Genomic DNA, 15,535 nt, shown 5'->3' with positions numbered 1-15,535 from the left:
AGCCTCCTCTATGTTTCTGTTTGATTTCCGAAAAATCTGCTAAAAATAATAAAGCTGGGCATAAAAATGCATAAATTCTTCGACTACAAACTCCTCAGAAATGTTTAGTAAGTTCTGTTCTCTGGTTTAATTATTTTTTTTTTTTTTATAATTTTCTTTTATTTATCACACATTATACATTTGCACATATACAGTGAAATTCTTCTTTTTCACATATCCCAGCTAGTCTGGGGTCAGAGTGCAGGGTCAGCCATGATACAGTGCCCCTGGAGCAGATAGGGTCAAGGGCCTTGCTCAAGGGCCCAACATCTTGGCGGTGCTGGGGCTTGAACCCCTGAGCTTCTGATCAGTAACCCAGAGCCTTAACCGCTGAGACACCACTGCCCCTAATGTGCAGCTGTGTTGTGTTATGTTGTCGCTATCGCTGTGGAGGACCTGTTTTTAGATAAACAAAACAAATTTCAGCTTGAACGCCCCAATGCTGCAAAAGGGCTGTGTCAACTGTTGCTCTCGTGCCCTAAAATGAACACGCAGAGTAGATCAATGGTTAGTGAATATTTTCACTAAATAATACATTAGATTTAGATTTGTTTCTCACCAAATCTTATTGTATGCTTTCATAAGAATCATGAGTGTCATGAAATAATTTATTAGACTTCTGAATTATACTTTGTGTCCTTCTGAAGCTTGAAGAGGTGGTCACCATAAACTGCCATTGTATGACATCACTGAGCACAACATTTTTTCACAATTTCTCCCTTTGTGTTAAGAAAAAGAAAGAAAGTCATATAGGGTTATAACAACACGGGTGAGTAAACAATGACTGAATTTTCATTTTTGGGTGAACTAATCCTTTAATTCACTGTGATTAATTATATAAAAAATAACCCCCAGACCGTACCTAAATTCTGCAGTAAGGATTTTATTTCTATCAATGGAGCGATTTAAGCTTAAAGTGTCACCTCCGTGTTTTTGCGACTCACAGTAAGCAGGGGGCAGCCAGCGCAACTCCAATTGTACGGACAACAAACCGACAGCTGATCAAAGACAGCTGGATGGAGCAAAGTACAGGGGTTTCGAGATATATTTTTTCAAAACAACATTTAACTTCACATAGCTTCCTAAAAACAAGCCGTTTATGGCTAGGGACATCAAAAATAATAGTGAAATACTCCAAAAGCGTATGTCTGATGCATGTGTCCATAGACCAACGACAACAGAGCGCAACATTCAGGTTCCGTAAGTTGTCTGTAAGTTTGGTGAGAAACCTTCAGCCCCATAAGGCTGGACATAGAAATGTGTGTATTTTTCGACTACAAAATCTTCAGACATGTTTTGTAAGTTCTGCTCTCTGGTTTGTGTGCAGCTATGATGTGTTTTCTGTTGTTAATATTGCTGGTGGTCCTGTTGGAGTGAAACAAAACGACTTTTCGCTTGAACACCCCACCTCAGCGTAACTAGTGTTGCTCTAAAGCTCGTGCGCAGACTCATGAATGCACACAGGATAACGACGGTCAGTCAAGAGTTTCACAACAACATGGGGGTGAGTAAACAATAGGAACTATCCCTTTAAGCGATGGAATGTGCTTCTCCTGAAACCATCGGTCCGTGCTGGCTTCGTTTGAAAAAAATCGTGTTTACTAGCACAATTCCTGGTGAAGAACTCATGATTCTCAAGACAGACCCACCAATCAGAGAATCACGGCTAACAAGCATGCCAAGAGCTCTGCAGTGACAGATCATTCCCTAAGATGCACTGTGAATGACGCAATTGAGGCAGTCTTCATACACTCATACCTTCATTTTTTTGTTCAATTTAAACTACTTTGTTCGTTCAAATCAAAGTTTGTAATGTTTTATTCACCTCGAAGCTGATTGGTTTGGTTCATGGCGTACAACTCTATTTTGTAGGATTTTATTAAAACCCTATGGAAAAAATTAATGCGAAAAAGTGGGTGGGCACTATGGTGCTCTATAGAGCAGACGGAATGCAAGAACACGTCCCGTGAGAACATCTCTTCATTCAACCTTGAACAGATTGATGAATGATAGGATTATGTTCAATAACAAACAATATATATTGACTTATAAAGCCATGTTTTGTATTGTCTAATCAATGCTTCACTCATATGCCACAATAATGTAATGCCTTTTAATTATCTGAACTATTATTTAAATATATAATTATTTTGATTATTAGATTTTTTTTTTTACCAAATATTGATATATGTGATTAATTTGATTAATTTATCAGCATTTTATGTAATTAATTTGATTACAAATTTAAATTGATTGATAGCCCTGTTTTTTATTTGTAGAAGTAAATCACTCGCTTACTCCGTAATGACTCAACATACCCCATGACATGACACATCCTGCCCCAAATGTGGGACAAGTTGTGTCACTGTCACTTCTGAGAAGTCATATTTCTGTGGCCATATTTGATACAAACTGTACATCTGTCACCTTTCTCCTTGAATAAAGGGCTTTGTACTTAATATAAATTCACCCAAATTGAAAATTCTCTCATCATTTACTCCCCCTCATACCTATCATATGACTTCTGAAGATATGGATTAAACCACGTCTTCAGACTTGCTTTTGGAGCGTCACAGTTTCTGTACCCATTCACTTGCATTGTATGAACCTACAGAGCTGAAATATTCTGCTAAAAATCTTCATTTGTGTTCTGCAGAAGAAATAAAGTCATACACTTTTGGGATGACATGAGGTTGAGTAAATGATGAGACAATTTTCATTTTTGAGTGAACTATCCCTTTAAGTTTCAAGTGGTACAGCTAACTCCACTCTCACCTACATGAAGCCCATCAAGTAAAGTGATGAAGCAAATCAGAAGAGCTTTTTATATGTTGACATAAATATCTGCCTGAGAAAGCCCTCTCTAGAGGAGCATGCCTCCCTCCCCCTTAATTATGAAGAGTGAGAATGCACTATGCTGTAGATAAAGCACTCTGACAAACCAGTGCTAAAGCCTGCCCCCTGGTGTTTGCTTACACAACTGCAGACCTAGAATTTTGCCTAGTTAGAAACAGGAGGATGAAGGTTTTGTCTGTGTTTAGTCTATTCATTTTTAATAAATGCTTATTAGTCATTAAATCCAGTGTGTATAAGCTTGTGTATGAACTCACCCTTCTTGTTCACAAAAAGCAACCATGGCCTCAAAGTCCAGGATGGGCGCTTTATCCTGCTCTTTTTCCGATCCCCGCTTTTCCTGAATTAAAGTGTCATTTTCAAACACAGTAAATCAGACACAAACAATGACAAACTATAGCACATAAGAAGTGTCTTACAAACAACAGGCCAGTTCTCTTTTACTAACACTGTGTCTACACTAGAAACGAGTGGCACATCACCCTGTCTACCCTGGAAGCCTTTCAGATGCCACATGATGATTTTTGACACGCAGCAGTGTTACTCCAGATACTTTACTTTCCCCGTCCATCTACAATAAAATTATTTTATACATAAATATCTTGTCAATTTTTACTATGATTTTGATTTATGTATTTTATTTATTTTTTTCACCCAATTTGGAATGCCCAATTCCCAGTGCGCTTATAAGTCCTCATGGTCGTGTAGTGATTCGCCTCAATCCAGGTGGAGGAGGATGAATCTCAGTTGCCTCCGCGTCTGAGACCATCAACCCGCGCATCTTATCACATGGCTTGTTGAGCGTGTTGCCACGGAGACATAGCGTGTGTGGAGGATTCACGCCACCCACCGCGGCATCCGCGCTCAACTCACCAGGCGCCCCACCGAGAACGAACCACATTATAGCGACCATGAGGAGGTTACCCCATGTGAATCTACCCTCCCTAGCAACCGGGCCAATTTGGTTGCTTAGGAGACCTGGCTGGAGTCATGCAGCACGCCCTGGGATTCGAACTAGCGAACTCCAGGGGTGGTAGCCAGCGTCTTTTACCACTGAGCTACCCAGGTTCCCTTGATGTATGTATTTTAACGTTGGTCGCTTCCAGTGTAAACTGGCTGTAACTGGCTCTTAAAGTTGAATTGAGTCATTTCTGCAGAATTGCAAAAAGAATAATCTGTTTTCAAATAGATTCCAAAAAAATCCCCCCATCTTCCATTGGTGGGACAAACAGGTAGCACCCTCCCAAACTCACACCATTGGTTCAGCCAATGCTGTTATGTCCGGGGCCGGGACAAGTTGAGCCAATCAAACAAACATATTTCCATTCTGTTTGGTGCCACCAGTGGTAAAGAAATCACATATTTCAGCTTTAACTTTAAAGTATGAAGAAATCTAGATTTCATGGCGCTCCTAACCTGTTTGCGTGTGATCTCTTTGCGGATGAGGAAGCCGAGTTGGTCTCTGTCTTTGGGTGAGTAGTAAATCCTGCAGGAGGAAGGCAGTCCATCACGGCCAGCTCTCCCGGACTCTTGATAATAACTCGCCAATGACTTCGCTACATTCCAGTGAACTACAAACCTGAAAACATACACTCTTACCAGAAATCTATACATGACTCAAACACAGTATATCATATACATATACACACATGTTAGAAATGTACATTTAAAATAGATATGTATCTCACATGTAGAGAGAATTGTTTGAAGGGTAGAGTATTTTACCATAGCTACAAAAAAGTTCCAATATTAACTTTTTGCCACAAGGGCCAATGGTGCGTGAATTGAGAAAATCAGCCACAAAACTATATTTTTTAATTATTTTTATAAAAAAAAAAAAAAAAAAATTATATATATAAAATTCTAGAAATTATATATATAAAATTCTAGAGACTGTTGTGCATGAAAATCCCAGGAGATCAGCAGTTACAGAAATAATCAAACCAGCCCGTCTGGCACCAATCATGCCACGGTCCAAATAACTGAGATCACATTTTTTTCCCCATTCTGATGGTTGATGTGAACATTAACTGAAGCTCCTGACCCGTATCTGCATCATTTTATGCACTTCTGCCACACGATTGGCTGATTAGATAATCAAATGGGTGATAGTTGGTGCCAGATGGGTTGGTTTGAGTATTTCTGTAACTGCTGATCTCCTGGGATTTTCATGCACAACAGTCTCCAGAGTTTACTCAGAATGGTGCCAAAAACAAAAAGTATCCAGTGAGCGGCAGTTCTGTGGACGGAAATGCCCTGTTGCTAAGAGAGGTCAACAGAGAATGGCCAGACTGGTTCGAACTGAAAGTCTGCGGTAACTCAGATAACCACTCTGTATAATTGCGGTGAGAAGAATATCATCTCAGGATGCTATTCTGAGATGCGAGTTGGCGCTGTTTTGGCGGCACGAGGGGGACCTACACAATATTAGGCAGGTGGTATTAATGTTGTGGCTGATCGTGTATACAGTGTCAAGGAAAAGTATGTGAACCCTTTGGAATTACCTGCATTTATGTATAAATTTGTCTTAAAATCTGGCTTGATCATCATCTAATTTACAATAATGAACAAACACAATCTGTTTTAACTAATAACACACAACTGAATGTACAAACTGAATACATCATTCAAACATTCACAATGATGGATGAAAAAGTATGTGAACCCCTAATGACGTCAGCAAAAGCTAATTAGAGTCAGGAGTTTGCAAACCTGACATCCAATTAATGAAACGATACTGGAGGTGTGGGTTAGAGTTACTTTGACTTATAAAAAGCACTCAAACATTTTGAGTTTGCTACTCACAAGAAGCATCTGCTGATATGAACCATGCCTTGCAAAAAAAGAGATCTTAGAAGACCTACGATCAAGAATCGTTGATTTGCATAAAGCTGCTTTCCAACAGAAACATTACTGCATGCCTGAAGTTTTCCAAAGACCACCTTGTCACTCCGCAATGCTACTGGGAAAATGTTTTGTGGACTGGTGAAATTAAGGTTGAATTGTTTGAGAAGAACACACAGCATTATGCATGATTTAAAAAGGGCACCACATACCAACATGAAAACATCATCCCAACGGTGATGTACGGTGAAGGGAGCATCATGATTTTTGGCTGCTTTGCTGCTGCAGGGCCTGGACCGCTTGCCATCATCGGGGGAAAAATGAATTCCCAAGTTTATCAAGACATCCTATAGGATAATGTCAGGGTGGCTGTGCGCCAGCTATAAAATTTGTTTATATCGCTGGTGCTTGACAGGGAATGGACTGTATAATAGGATGGAGACGGTGCCAGAGAAGAACCTCCATTGACCTGTTTAGCGCCAAACCCACTTGCACCTAGACTTAGCGCATGCTTGCACGAAAATACCAACACTTCATGGCCATGCCCATTGACTTTGCGTTTATGAGTTAAGGCATTCCACTGCGCTTAACGCTTATGTGCTTAAAATATGGCCCAGTATATCATAGACATAAACACACATTAGAGATGTACTTTTAACATAGATATATCTCACATGTAGAAAGTATTTTATCATAGCTACAGAGAACATCCCAAATTAACTTTTGCCACACTGGCCAATAGCGGGTGAATTGAGACAATTTACCAGCCACAAAACAATATATTTTTTGTCACTATAACAATGAACATTTTATAGCAAGTTTTTCCTTGCCTATTGGTGACAGAAAATTGCAGGTCATTGCCTCATTTATGAGATGAGCACTTTCACAAAAATTTGAAGAGACGTGATTTTGTTTTTAATATTTTGATTCTGGTGGCTTACTGTGATGACTATTTTCAATTTGTGTTGCCACGTGGAGTTCTGAAGAAAAAACTATTTTATATGAGCAAAATCTAAATAAACACTTCATTAGGCTCTTAATGATTTAAGTCATCTCTACAGAGTATAAATGTATATCTGAAGGCAAACATGGCCGGTTTGTTTCTGAATATCTAACATCATTATAACAGAATTTGTAGGTGATGATGTGTAATTTAAAAAAGCTGCATGACACAAATTTGTTGTCACGTGACACATTGTTTTCCTTGTCTGAGGTTAGAATGTCGGGCTGTCTAACCATTTGAGATGTTTGACATCCCCCATAGCGCTTTAAGGTTTGTGCTGTGATCTCTCTGTGAGAGAAACTGGTTTAAGTAGGCGAGTGATCCCGCTCTGCGCTCTCCTGTCTCTGAAGCACAAACGGGAAACCTGCTAGACTTGTGCGCTCTGCATCGCTTTTTCTAAAGCCAAACCGGTTCCACACAACAGAGGACGCACCATTTTTGCTTCACAATCTCCTCATCTTCTTGTTCAAAGGGATTTAAAGGAACTAGCAGCCGCTCCACCTTCCCTCTTTATTTCTCAGACAGAATGTGCACACTGTACGTCACGCGAATAGAATGCTGTGCACATATCTTGCCACGTAGTGGCGATTTTGTGTAACTGCGATAAAGACGATAATCAAAATGTATAGTGGTCGTCAAATTTCTACCGGTTTATTGTGTCTACCGGTATACCCCCCACCCCTATTTCCAACATATGATTGTACATTTTCCACTGAGGAAGAAGGCTTTAAGAGTATCCCTTCAAGGTCTGGGTAGCTCAGCGAGTAAAGACGCTGACTACCACCCCTGGAGTCGTGAGTTCAAATCCAGGGTGTGCTGAGTGACTCCAGTCAGGTCTCCTAAGCAACCAAATTGGCCCGGTTGCTAGGGAGGGTAGAGTCACATGGGGTAACCTCCTCGTGGTCGCTATAATGTGGTTCTCGCTCTCGGTGGGGCGTATGGTGAGCTGTGCATGGATGCCGCGGAGAATAGCGTGAAGCCTCCACACGCGCTACGTCTCCACGGTAAAGCGCTCTACAAGCCACGTGATAAGATGCGCGGATTGACGGTCGCAGACGCGGAGGCAACTGAGATTCATCCTCCGCCACCCGGATTGAGGGGAGTCATAACGCATATAAAACACAATACAGAATTTGAGATGTGCTGGAAATGACACTGTGGTGGGAATTTTCATGACTTTCAGACAAAAAAGGGAAAAATCTCCTGGACGTTGTTAGTAGACTAATTTAAAAAAGAAATTGAGAATGTGAAAAATGTTTTAACAAGACTTGACTTTCTAGAACTCCACAGTGCACAAGTACCCAGAGTTGAAGAAACAGCTAAGTGTGTCTTTGATTCGAATCATTTGCTTGCTTGTTTCATCAGCGAGGATCAGAAGATCATTTCTAAAGTTCAATTAAGTTGTAGTTCTTTTAAACATACAGGCCAAATGGTGTTTTTATTTACAAGGCAAAGCCCATTTTAACACACATTTGGTGTTTGACGAGTGGACCCCGTGTACAGGTAATATACACCAGCGATGTGTGACTCACCTGACATTGGCCTTGTCCACTCCCATACCAAAACTGATGGTGGCCACAATAACAGGCACTTTATCAGCCATCCAATCAGCCTGACTCTCTGTGCGATCGCCCACCTTTAGACCTACAGAGACACAACACACAATCCACAATGATCTTTGCCATGCAGATATGCACAGTAACATTACAAACAAACATCCGAAAGTCTGGAATGGTGGCAGAGACAGAATCACCTGCATGGTAGGGCTTGGACGCAATTCCTAATTTAGTCAATTTATGTGCCACTTCTTCACAACCCTCTCTGGTTCGACAGTAAACAATCCCACATCCCTGCAAATCAAACATGGATATTTGACATTACATCATCTAGAATTACATATTCATGCAATATAATCAGGACTTTTCCAGGTTCAATACAAGTTAAGCTCAATCGACAGCATTTGTAGCATAATGTTGAATACCACAGATAACATTTGACTCGCCACTTGTTTGTTTATAAAAAAAAAATTAAAAAAGAAGCAGAAAACAGAGTTTCATTAAGGCTGAAAGTGAATGGGGCCAATCCATAAACCCTCAAATATAGCATGATTCCACAAGATGTACATGTTACGTGTTAACATGATTTTAGGGAGATAAATTCACTTACTAACTTTATCTGTGTAACGTTATATCCAGTATTACAACTTTGTTGTCGCTGTATCTCCATTAAATACCTGATTTTAACACACTAACATCATGTTAACATGGTTACTCCTGACAGTGTGTATTGTAACGTTTTTGGAATGGCCCCATTTACTTCTATTGTAAATCCCTTTAAACGAGTGATAATTTTTATAATATGTATTATTATTTTATAATAATTACTTATATTAATTATTATTATTACAATTATTTATATATTATTTTATAACATTTATTATTTATTATTATTTCTTTATTATAATTATTTATATATTATACTATATTATTATAATTATTTATATATTATACTATATTATTATTATTATTTATATATTATAGGACTTTCACGATTATGACATTTGGCTGACGATTAATTGTCATACATTTTTTATAATATTTATTATTATTTTTATAATAATTATTTCTATATTATTTCTATAACATTTATTATTATTTTATTGTAATTATTTATATATTTTTCTATATTATTTTTGTGGTATTCAGCATTATGCTGCTGAATACGAAAACAAATATATATTTTTTTTAATAATGATTATTTATATATTTTTAATATAATTTTTATAACATTTATTATTTTATAATACTTATATATTATTCTATTTTATTTTTTGTGGTATTCAGCTTTATACTGATTAGCACAAAAAATATGTTTATCATATTATTTTATAATTATTTATATAATTATAATTTTTATAATATTTATTATTTATTATTATTATTTTATTACAATTATTTATATATTATTCTATATTGTTTTTGTAGTATTCAGTATTATGCTGAGTACCACAAAATATTTTTTTTTAATATTTATTACTCTTTTATAATAATTATATTATACTATTTTTATAATATTTATTAAAATGTTATTATAATTATTTATATATTATTCTATATAATTTTTTGTGGTATTCAGAATACAACAAAAATATTAATTATCATTATTATAATAATTATTTATATTTGTATATACTTTTTTAACATTTATCATTTTATTATAATTATTTACATATTATTCTATATTATTTTTATAATATTTTTTCTTAATTATTATTATTTTTATTATAATTATTTATATTTTATTCTATATTACTTATTGTGGTATTCAGCATTATGCCGCAAATGTTGGCAATTGAGCTTGTATTGCTCCCGGAACATTCCTTTAAAAGAATAGTTCACCTGATATTGAAAATTCTGTCAAAGGAGTTTTGCAGAATATCCAGACTGCTGCTTTCCGAAGTCAAAGTGACAAAAAGTCACCATAAAAGTAGTCAATATGATTTTTATTAATTATATTCCAAGTCTTCTGAAACCATTCGATAACCATGTGTGAGGAACAGACCAAAATTGTAATCATTGTTCACTGAAATTCTTCCAGGACCAACTCATCGGCATAATCATACACTAGATTTAATTCTGTCATATGGAGCTGATGTTGATACCATAGAAATTCTGCCGCAGAGCGATGACATCTCAGATCATTTCCTCGTCTCTTGTTTGCTGCGATCAGCTAATGTTACTTAATCTACACCACACTATCATTCAGGTAGATTTATTCTTTTGACCACTAAAGATAGCTTCACTAATGATCTTCCAGATCTATCTCCTACACTCAGTAAGCCCCAAAGTCTAGAAGAACTTGATGAAATAACAGAAAATATAAATACAGTCTTCTCTTGCACTCTTGATAGTGTCGCCCCTCTTCGATTAAAGAAAACTAAAGAAAAAAGCCTTGCACCATGGTACAATGATCACACTCATGCTCTCAAGAGAGCAGCTCAGAAAATGGAGCGCAAGTGGAAGAATACAAAATTAGAGGTATTTCGCGGTGCATGGAATGATAGTGTCTGTAGCTACAGACAGGCAATAAAAGCTGCCAGGTCAGCATATTTTAATAAACTCATAGAAAATAACCACAACAATCCTAGGTGTTTATTCAGTGCTGTGGCTAAATTGGTTAGGAATAAAGCCTCAACAGAACCAGATATTCCGTTACAGCACAAGAGTAATGACTTCATGAATTTCTTTACTGATAAAATTGAAATCATCATAAATAAAATTGGAATTATGCAATCGTCTGTCACAGTACCTCAGAAAACAGTGCCTCATAATTTTTCCTCACGTGCAACTTCAATCCTTCGCTGTCATAGGTCATGAAGAGCTAACAAAACTTATCAAAACATCAAAAGCCACAACATGTATGTTAGATACAATACCAACTAAGCTCTTAAAAGAGGTATTCCCTGTAATCTCAGAACCTCTTTTTAATATTATTAACTCCTCGCTATCCTTAGGACATGTCCCAAGAAACTTTAAAATGGCAGTTATCAAACCGCTTATTAAGAAGCCACAGCTTGATCCTGGAGAATTGGCTAATTACAGACCAATTTCAAATCTCCCATTTATGTCGAAAATACTAGAAAAGGTAGTGCCCTCCCAACTATGTTCATATCTACAGAGAAATAGTATATATGAACAATTTCAGTCAGGATTTAGGTCTCATCACAGTACAGAGACTGCACTTATCAGAGTTACAAATGACTTGCTCTTATCATCTGATCGTGGCTGCATTTCTCTTCTAGTGCTTTTAGATCTTAGTGCAGCATTTGACATGATAGATCACAACATTCTCTTGAATAGGCTAGAGAATTATGTTGGCATTAGTGGACTTGCATTAGCATGGTTTAGGTCCTATTTATCAGACCACTAACACTTTGTATGTGTAAACGAGGAATTGTCAAATAAAAAAAAAGTATGGAGTGCCACAGGGATCAGTTTTAGAGCCTCTGCTTTTCTCCTTGTATATGCTTCCCCTGGGAGATATTATCAGGAATTATGGAATAAGTTTCTACTGTTATGCCGACGATACCCAACTTAATATTTCTTCAAAACCTGATGAGATTTCACAATTCTCCAAGTTAGCAGAGTGTATCAATGAAATAAAAGATTGGATGGCCAGAAATTTCTTTCTACTCAATTCTGACAAAACAGAGGTACTAATTATTGGACCAAAAACCTCTAAAAATAAGCAGCTAAAATATAATTTGACTCTCGATGGATGTACTGTTACATCAACTTCAACAGCGAAGAACTTAAGTGTTATATTTGATACCAATCTTGTCCTTTGAAAATAAAATGACCAATATTTGTAGAACAGCATTCTTCCACCTAAGAAATATTGCAAAATTACGACACATGCTCTCTGTTGCTGATGCTGAAAAACTAATTCATGTGTTCATGACCTCAAGACTAGATTATTGTAATGCATTACTGGGAGGATCTCCTGCAAGTTCATTAAATAAACTTCAATTGGTTCAAAATTCAGCAGCCAGAGTGCTGACTAGAACCAAGATATATGATCATATTAGCCCCATTTTATTGACATTACATTGGCTATCTGTTAAATTTTGTATTCATTTTAAAATTCTGTTAACGACATACAAAGCTTTGAATGGTCTAGCCCCGCAGTACTTAAGCGACCTTCTACCATGCTATATTCCATCACGTTCATTACGATCGCAAAATTCTGGCCTGTTAATAGTTCCTAGAATATCAAAATCCACAAAATGAGGTAGATCCTTTTCATATTTGGTTCTTAACTACTGAATAGTCTCTGTAACAATGCTTGGGATGCAGACACTCTCACTCAGTTTAAGTCTAGACTAAAGACTCATCTATTTAGCCAGGCATACACCTAATTTATCCTTCAACTCACAATTAGGATGCTTTAGTTAGGTCTGTTGGAACCAGAAACATTGATCGTGATCTATAAATCTGCAATAAATTTAATGGCATCTATGCTAATATTATTCTATTTGTTTCCCTGTCTCAACCTCGGGACTCCTATCCTGAGGTCACCAGAACCGGCTGGATCCAGCTCCATTCCTGCTTGGTGTTGGACTCCACTGCTACATGTCGCTGAGTGATGATGACTAAATGCAGCCGGTGCCAGCCAAACATCACTTCAGTCTATTAAGATGGACTTCAGAGGATGAACCGATGCCAACTTCAACCATAAAACATGGGATACTTCATATGCCACTGCCTGAACCTTGGATTTAGGATAGACCTCACCAAAATTACCGGCCAGGTTGAACTGCGATGCACCTAAGTGATCTCTGCCTGCATCACCTCGGTCTAATGATGGAATACACTCTTGAAATGGAATACATAGACTATCAATTAATTGCCAACAAAACCCTTCATCAGCCAACTAACAAGGACAATTGTATCTATGTGAACTTCTGCAGTTAATCCAGGATGAACTTCAAAGACATTATTCATTAATCTTACAGTTCTTACAAAATCTTTGTTTTAAACACTGACCCTTAACACTTAGTTTAATAATTTTAAACCATGACTTGCACTATACATAAGTAATATTTGCATTATATTCATGTTGTTTAGCCAGAGGGAAACTGCCCCCCACTGTGAGTCTGGTTTCTCCCAAGGTCATTTTTCTCCATTAACCAACATCTTTTGGAGTTTTGTGTTCCTTGCCACAGTCGCCTTCGGCATGGTCATTGGGATTATAAATACAATTATTATTGTATTACTTATTTTTAAACACAATTCACAATCGTATTTTATCAAACTACACAATGATGACTCTAAGACTTTATAGATATTACAGTTTAGTTTTCTGTTAATGCATGATTTCCTGTAAAGCTGCTTTGAAACGATGTGTGTTGTGAAAGGCGCTATACAAATAAAAATGACTTGACTTCCCCTTAGCTCTCAAATCTCATTTGTATTTGTAAGAACATTCAAATATGGTGCGTCAAAACGTGCCTTCTTCCCAGGTTTGACGTCAAAATCATCAAATGTCAATGGATCTTGTATGACTTGTCATTAAGGGGGCAAAATCCTGACATGCCATATTTGAATGTATGCAAACCCTAAATCAACTTATAGAGCTGAATAGCATCAGTCCCCATTCACTTTTAGTGTGTGGAAAAGTGCAGCTTGGACAACTTCACAAGGGTTTGGAACAACATGATGACAAGTAAATAATGACACATTTTTGGGGAAGTTATCCATTTAACAACAGACTGACCTTTTCAGCCGTAGTTCCTCCCAGTGCCTCTTTAGCAAACGCAAGCAAGTGGACATAAGGATCAGGCAACAGATCACGGAAGATCACGTCATAACTCAAATTTTTACGGAAAACGGGCATGGCGAAGACGAGTGGTGATCTCAGTTTCAGCGAGCGTCCGATGTCTTCCTGAACCCTTTTGGGTGCCGTTGCGGTTAACGCGACGCAGGGAACGCCCTGCAGACGAGAGCGGAGCTCGCCAAGCTTCAGATAATCGGGTCTGAAGTCATGACCCCACTGAGACACACAGTGAGCTTCATCCACCGCCAGATACGCCAAGAGGCCTCGAGAAGACAGCGAGTTCAGGCAGGGCTGAAACGACGGAGACGCCACCATCTCAGGAGTGATGTAGAGCAGTTTGAGTCGAGGACTCTCGCTCTCCAGGTCTGCCAGGATCTGACGGCGCTCAGCGATGGGGAGTTTGGAGTTTATGGAACGCGCTGGAACATTCAGAGCTTTGAGGTGCTCCACTTGATCCTGGAGAAGTACAAACAAACTGAATGTGATGACAAATTCACTAAATTCAAAGGAAAAGCATAATGTTGCATCTTTTTCACTCCTCAGTGAAGGCTATCGGATCTCGATGACATCAGTTTTTAACATTATGTAACAGGTGTGGGATACATACTGTGGGTGTCACTCACCTGGATGAGAGCGATCAGTGGAGAAATGACCAGTGTGATGCCATTGGAAAGAACTGCAGGGAGCTGATAGCACAGAGACTTCCCTGCACCAGTGGGCATGCACACAAACACATCCCTGTCACCTGTCAACACAAACACACAATTAATGCACCACTACACGTAGGACAACATATATAAACTACTGATAAATAAAGAGCCTACTGCACTGTTAGTGTTCACATTAAACATTTGACAACGTCACGGAATATGAAACTGACTGATGTAGCCATCAGTTGAGCTCGCACTCAGCTAACTCCTGACAATTCTATCATAATAAACCTTTTCAAAAGTGTCGTTCTCACCCTCCAGCACTGCTTTCACGACATCCTCCTGCTGCTGTGTCCGAAACGTGTCGAATCCGAAGTGTTTCTTTAGAGCTCGATGAATGGCACTCATAATAACAACTACATCAACAATCTCAACACTCACTCAACTTTCATTCAGCTCAGAGCAACAAAGTCGCGCATTGGTGACGTCATGGGACAAGTTCGGTGACGCAAATATACTGCGCTCCTTTTGACATTTTCTAATTAATAAAATGTTTATTTTAGCAATTGTTTTTATACAGAAATGCTTTTTAAACCACTTATATATATATATATAAGTGGTTTAAAAAGCATTTCTGTATAAAAAACATTGCATCCGTGCTCTTATTACGTAACACCTTAATTTGTATAACGTGCATGGTAAATTTAATTTTTTATTAATAAACAAATATTTTCAAATTTAATCGCATTTATTTCAGATGGAAATTTCCTAACTAAGCCTTTAACACTAATGTTGATTTTTCTTGCATTTT

The 15,535-nt window shown here is 37.7% G+C and overlaps 1 protein-coding gene across 2 annotated transcripts in view; it reads right to left on the bottom strand.

Moving 5' to 3' along the window:
- The window catches only part of recql5 (RecQ helicase-like 5), a 46,579-nt gene extending 31,390 nt beyond the window's left edge, over positions 1 to 15,189 (bottom strand). Inside the window, exons 1-8 of one of the 2 annotated variants that reach the window (XM_051715623.1) lie at positions 15,039 to 15,189; positions 14,698 to 14,819; positions 14,015 to 14,530; positions 8,493 to 8,589; positions 8,272 to 8,383; positions 4,309 to 4,471; positions 3,150 to 3,232; positions 372 to 435 (exon numbers count right to left, since the gene is read on the bottom strand). In XM_051715623.1, coding sequence (XP_051571583.1) covers positions 408 to 435; positions 3,150 to 3,232; positions 4,309 to 4,471; positions 8,272 to 8,383; positions 8,493 to 8,589; positions 14,015 to 14,530; positions 14,698 to 14,819; positions 15,039 to 15,132 — 1,215 coding nt within the window. In that variant the 5' untranslated portion in view covers positions 15,133 to 15,189 and the 3' untranslated portion in view covers positions 372 to 407. Of the gene's footprint in view, positions 1 to 371; positions 436 to 3,149; positions 3,233 to 4,308; positions 4,472 to 8,271; positions 8,384 to 8,492; positions 8,590 to 14,014; positions 14,531 to 14,697; positions 14,820 to 15,038 lie in introns of those variants that run through there. The other variant, XM_051715622.1, reaches the window with a different exon arrangement.
- Positions 15,190 to 15,535: the final 346 nt, after the last annotated feature.

The sequence above is a fragment of the Myxocyprinus asiaticus genome, chromosome 14 (genome assembly GCF_019703515.2).
Source record: "Myxocyprinus asiaticus isolate MX2 ecotype Aquarium Trade chromosome 14, UBuf_Myxa_2, whole genome shotgun sequence".
Lineage (NCBI taxonomy): Eukaryota > Metazoa > Chordata > Actinopteri > Cypriniformes > Catostomidae > Myxocyprinus > Myxocyprinus asiaticus.
The sequence above is the reverse complement of the archived record's forward strand: the minus strand, read 5'-3'. Positions and strand labels throughout refer to the sequence as shown.